Below are 6,269 nucleotides of genomic sequence, written 5' to 3' on the forward strand. Positions count from 1 at the left end.
GGTGGGCTTGGGATCTGAGGTTGCGTTTTGTTCTTTCTCGTCATTTTGTGTAGAACTGTCTTCTGACCTTTGTTTTAGATCTTCGTTGTAGTTATAACCTTAGCACATACTGAAGTTCAGGTGCAGATCTACAAAGTTTGGATTTATCCAGCTGTGCCTGGATTGGGTCTGGCTGCTGTGCTCAGCTCCTTCCTGCTGCTGCCCTTGAAGGTGAACCTGTTGTGCCCCTCTGGCAAGATTTTCTGCTTCTGGACTAGCTGGATGGTTCTATCCTCTACACTCTCTGCAGGCATTGCAGCTGCAGGGTTACACCCCAGGCCTGTATGCCAGAGCTGAGCTGAGTCTGCAGGGGACAAGGTGGTGTAGGGGGGAGAGGCAGCCCTCCCACACACTCACTGGTCCTGTGCTAGGACTGGGTTGGGGATTCCCGGAACACTGCTCAGCGGGCGGTGTGGGGGAGGAGCTGTGGAGTGGTGGGGTGTGCCCCACGGGGGAGGAAGAGGGTCTCACCCACAGTGGGCCTGGGCTTGGACCAGTAGTGGGTCCTGCCGTCGCAGGGTAGCAGGAAGCTATCCCACACACTCCCTGGACCTGGGCTAGGACTGGGTCTCGTGTATGGGTATGTATAAAAGCAGGATAATTGAAGTAGAAAGAAGTTGAGAATCAAGATCTTGTTTCTGACACTGGCTCTTGTTCTTCCAGGCCAAGTACTTCATCTTTCTGAGCTTTGATTTCCTTATCTGTATACTACATACAAACTATGACCTATGTTTTTCAAAATAGTTTTTGGAGGTCATAGTACACTGGTAATATAGTACCTGAGTACAGCAGGTGCTCCATACTTTAAAAGAAAAATAAGTTGTATCAGAGAGTACATAATTAAAGTAAATTGTGACAGTGTAAGCAATAAAAGATTTAGGTATAGATTTTTCTCAGGATGTCCTTATTATTTAAAATGTGTTTAAGCGGTTTGTGTGTATAAACTTCCACAGAGCAATTAGATTTGTGAGGTTTCAGGGTGTAGAAACTACAGTGTATCTTACACATAAAATACTTTTAGATTTGAATGTCTTGTAAAATGAAATAAATTTTTCCTCCTTTAGAAAAAGAATGTCATGTGACATAATTATTAATAGTATTCATTTTAAATACTAATTAAAAATCAAGAATTAAATTAATTTTAATTTAATTAAAGAGATTAATTAATATTTATTAAATTACTTAGTATTAACAAAATTTATTTGATTTATTTTTCTTAATCTAGCCATGGTAGAAGTGCTTGGACTCCAGGCTTTCAGCTTATGATTTTTTTTTGTTGGAACCGGGGGTTGAACTCAGACCCTTGCGCTTGCCAGGGAAGCACTTATTCCACTGAGCCATCTCCCTGGCCCCCTGCTTATGATTTTTAAAGTTAGTACATATTATTACAGAATAATAGGCTTTATTTTGGCATAGTTTACATGTTTATAACATACTTTAATCATTTTCACACCCTACCACCCCTAGTTTTCTTCCCTCTCCCCCTTACTTTTCTCTTAATTCCCTTTCTCTGTCTCCTACTTCTTTGTCTGCCTTGCCTTGTCTTTCTGTCTCTGTCTCTCTCTTCCTTATACACACACACACACACACACACACACACTTACTTGCTCCATATGTGAGAGAAAGCAGAAGATATTTGAGTCTGGCTTATTTTTCTTAAAATGATAATCTGTAATTCTGTTTACTTTCTTGCAAAAAATATTATTCTCTCATTCTTCATCCTTTCTTCAGCCACAGTACTTCCACAGCTTAGCCATTGTGAGTTGTGTCACAATAAACATGGGTATGCAAGTAGCTCTGTTGTATGTTGATTTTACTTGGAAGAGTGATATAGCTGAGTAAAGTGGTAGCTTTATTTTTACTCCATACTGATTTCCATAATTGGTATACTAATTTATATTTACACTAACAAGTATATGATAGTTCATTTTTTTCTTGCCTTCTGGCTAGCATTCATTCATTTATTCCAGAATTTGTTATTAAGCTCAGAGTATTTGAGTGGAGCTACATCCCCAACCTTTTTTTATTTTGAGACAGGGTCTTGCTAAGTTGCTCAGGCTGGACTTGAACTTGAAATTCTCCTTCTTCAGCTTTTCACTGTGCTAGAATTGGCTAGGGGTTTGTTTGTTTGCTCATTTATTTTTGTTTTTGTATTTCTCCTTTTTCCAATCTTGATAACCACCCTAATCTGAGAAGGGTAATACAGAACCTCAGTATAGTTTTGATTTGCATTTCCTTGATGGCTAAAAATATTGGACATTTTATTATATACTTCTTACTCATGTGTACTGCTTTTGAGGAGGAGTATCTTGGTTCATTTGCCTATTTGTTGATTGAGTCATTTGTTGTTATGTTAAGGTTTTCACTTTTTCATGTGGTCTGTATATTAATCCTTGTTGGATGAGTGACTAGCAAAAATGGTCTCCCAATTAGCAGGCTGTTGCTTTATTTTGTTGTTTCTTTGGCTATGCAGTAGCATTTTAATTTGATACAATCCTAGTTATTGATTCTTGAAACATTAGTTATAAAATAAACCTTTTTTTTCTTACATAAACTTTTCTCAGTTGAAAGCTAGCATTTCTGGGGTTTTTTTGTATTTTAGTACAGGGTCTACAAGGTCTCACTATGCAGATTGGACTCATAGTGATCCTCCTGTTTTCAGCTTCCCAAGTGGGATTTCAGGTGCGTGTCACCATGCCCAGTCTCAGTTGCCATCTCAGTGTGCCCCTGGGGTTCAAACTCTGGTCCCTGTGCCTGCTAAAACTAGCATTTCTTTTTATGTTACTTTGACATAGTTTACTGCTTTTTCATTGGTCTACTAGCAGAGAGCAAGTAGAGCAAAAGAATGTTCCCTTTTGCAGTAGGAGATAATAGAAAAACTTTCAATGTTACAAGGTTACTGTAATATGCTGTTAATATAATTTATTTCTTTACCTTTAGGGATCCTATTGGGCAATAGACACCAATCCGAAGGAAGACGCGCTGCCTACTCGGCCAAAGAAGAGGGCACGATCTGTAGAACGGGTAAAATCTTCTTTTTTGTTTTAAACCAGGGATTGAACTCAGAACCTTGGGCTTGCCAGGCAGGCACCTATGCTGTTGAGCTATATCCCTGGCCAAATCTTCTTTATCATAAATGTAAATGTAATAGGTTGAATATGTCACAAATACAGATTTTAAAAGTTCATTTCAGTTAAGCAAATCTAACCACAAGAAGGGTAAAAGAATATTTAGATAGCATTTTACGTATTTTCAAGGACCTTTCAGACATATTTTTTATTTGACCTTAATGCTGAGACAGAAATTAAGTAAAAGGTTTTGTCATAACTACAGCATAGCTTTTGGCAGAGATTTGCTTCTAGCGCTCGAGTTTCTTTTCTGTACTCATGACTTTGAGGACTAATTTTATTACCACGACTGTTTCCCACCACTGCAGATGATCTTTCTTGGTTGTTTTGAATGTTCCTCATTGTCTTCAAAATGTTTTTCCCTACTTTTAGCCATGTAATAGTCACTTTGTATACAAAATCAGGGGAGAGGGGTTGTTAAAATTCTCCTCTTAAATTTATGGTTAAAAGTAATTTGCAAGAATGAAAGAGAAAGGGATCTGTTGTTGATATCTTCAGTTACATATTATAATATTTAGAGCTACCACTTTAGCTATGACCAGACATTAACTTTACTCTTCAGCTTTCTCCACTTTTTCTGTAATTCCACTGCTTCCGTTAAAACACATATACCCTGCCTTGATGTTCTTCAAGACCTATTTCAAGTGTTTACTGCTTGGTGAAGTCTTTATTCATGTTTTTAATTGTGTTCTTGTAGAATTCTTAGAAATTTTTAAAAACAGAATTTTTTACACTTTATAGAGACATTTGTCTTTTCTGTTGGATTGATCTCTTCTTAGGGGTAGAAAAAATGTATTTTTATCTCCAGTGGTAGTGTTTTTCACAGTTTATAATAGATACCAGGAAATGTTTGCAAAAATATCAGGGTAAAGAGAATAGACTAAGAAGGAAAGTGAATAAACATGTAGTCAAGCTGTGCTTGTTGCTAGTAAAGGGAATTGTGAACCTTGAGAATAAGAACCTTAGACTGGGTGTAGGTTGGGATTATTTGAGCCAGTGGAGTATATCAGCCTGTGCTTAGTTTGTCAGCAGTTTTATTAGAGCTAGCAGAGGTAATTCAGTAAGCCAGTTACCAGGTTATATAAAGTGAAAGATAATTTAGGTTTGAGTAATTTTTTGGGATTACACAGTCAGAGTTTAAGAAGTTCAATTGTAGTACTAATGGCATAGTCTTCTGGTACTAAATCTTGACACTTTTAAGACGGAGATGTTGACATGGTCAGTACCTAGTGGTTTGAAAGAGAGTACATTTCAGCGTCTATTCTATTGTCTCTGTCTTTTAAAACAGACTTGGCACTTGGACTTTGTGTAGAAATGTGGAATACAAAACAGCCTTTTGCCACAATTTGAAAGAAGGGGAGAAAAATCCATGTTTTTGATCCATAGCATTCTCAACCAAGTTGGATATATAGGTTGACAACCTAAGTCTTGTGGTCTCCTGTACTACTTATATTTTCTGAAGTTTCTGGAAGTTGAATTATTTTTGGAAGTTAGAGTTGACAATTTGGTTGACAACTGCATTCCTTTTTGATGTTAAACCTGTATTTAGTCCTTTATACTTGTTTTAGAGTCCTTAGAGAAGTCTTCATTTCTGAGAGTTCTTTTCTTTTTGATACTATGGTCAGTTTTATAGAAGTCTACAGAAATACAGAACTCAAGTTACAGAAGTATGCATTTTGAATTATACATCTTGGAATATACTTGATATATTTCTTTTCTGCTGCTTAATCTTTTTTTAAAAAATGTAATCTTTAAGTTGAAAATGTAAAGGTTGTGCCAGGGAGGTAGCTCAGTAGCATAAGTGGCTGCCTGGCAAGCACAAGGTCCTGAGTTTGAGCCTCACTACCAAGGGGGTAGGTGGAGAAATAAAATATAAAGATTTCAGAAATTAACTCTGGGGCATAGTTCCACAAATGTTTATACATACTGTACCTTAAATTTTCAGTCAGTAGTAATGATATTTAGGTGGCCCTGGCTGTGTTAGTTGCTACTATAGGAGAGGAACCTGAAGAAAGAGGTCAGCTGTGAGCAAAATACTTACTGTGAGATAGATAATACTTAATAAGTATTCTGGAAAAGTGTTCTCACAAAAACTAATTTCGTATCCTGATAAACTAATTTGTCTTCTTCATCTAGAGATGGGAAGGAGAAATTATGTGGTATTTTTTATTAGGACAGACTTTATATTTTAAGTAACTATTGGATTTTATCTAAGGAAACACCTACTGCTGTTAAATTGTGATGGTTCTGAACATGATCTTTAAAACATTTAGCTTTCTCCAAATCTAAACAAGACTTATAGGTTGAATACTTTTAAAGGATAAAAGGACTTTTAAATGTAGATGGTAAATACGTTGACATCTAAAAGTTCTTCACTAAATATCTGTAAGTTATAATTCCTTCATCTGTGTAATTAGGATTGTTTATAGAAAATCATATCTCACACATTTTCATCTTGGAGATAAGCTTTATATGGCACAAAAAAAAAAAGCTTTCTGAACTGCTGGAGAAATTATTTTTTTAAATATAAGCAAGAAAATCTTTTCCTAAATGGAAAACCAAGTCTGTAACACCTGATAATTATATCCACCTCTGATTAGTTTGTTTGTGGTCCTGGGCCTTGAAACCAGGGCCACTCTACCACTGAGCTACAGCAGCCCTTTTTTATTTTGAGACTTGGGTCTTATCTAGTTGCTCAGGCAGAACTCAAACTTGAGATCCTTCTGTGTTAGCCTCCCTAACTGCTGTGTTTACAATTGTGTATCACATGCTCAACCAGTCTGATTCTGAGTTCTCTGGACTGCTTCCCTGGTTTCTCCCTCATTTTTATGATCATAAACCTGTGTGCTGTCATTTGTTATACTATATCTTCTTTTCTTAATTCTTGAATATATCAGTGTGTCTCTTCCTTTTTCTAATTTCATTAATCTTACCTCCTTAATCATAAATGACTTGAAACATCTTTAAAAAATAAAATTTTAGGGCTGGAGAGATGGCTCAGTGGTCTAAAGCACCTACTTGAAACAAGCTTAGCAAAGCACAGGGACCGCGGTTCGATCCCCCAGCACCACATGCCAGCCAGCCCCGCCCCCTGGTGGGCTG

The 6,269-nt window shown here is 37.0% G+C and overlaps 1 protein-coding gene across 3 annotated transcripts in view; it reads left to right on the plus strand.

Moving 5' to 3' along the window:
* Positions 1-6,269, plus strand: part of Foxj3 (forkhead box J3) — a 152,108-nt gene that overhangs the window by 96,748 nt on the left and 49,091 nt on the right. For all 3 annotated transcript variants that reach the window (XM_004645945.2, XM_023706194.1, XM_023706192.1), the window contains one exon: positions 2,980-3,063. In XM_004645945.2, the coding sequence (XP_004646002.1) occupies positions 2,980-3,063 (84 nt within the window). The remainder of the gene's footprint in view (positions 1-2,979; positions 3,064-6,269) is intronic.

Source organism: Octodon degus, unplaced genomic scaffold (assembly GCF_000260255.1).
Source record: "Octodon degus isolate 3935 unplaced genomic scaffold, OctDeg1.0 scaffold00245, whole genome shotgun sequence".
Lineage (NCBI taxonomy): Eukaryota > Metazoa > Chordata > Mammalia > Rodentia > Octodontidae > Octodon > Octodon degus.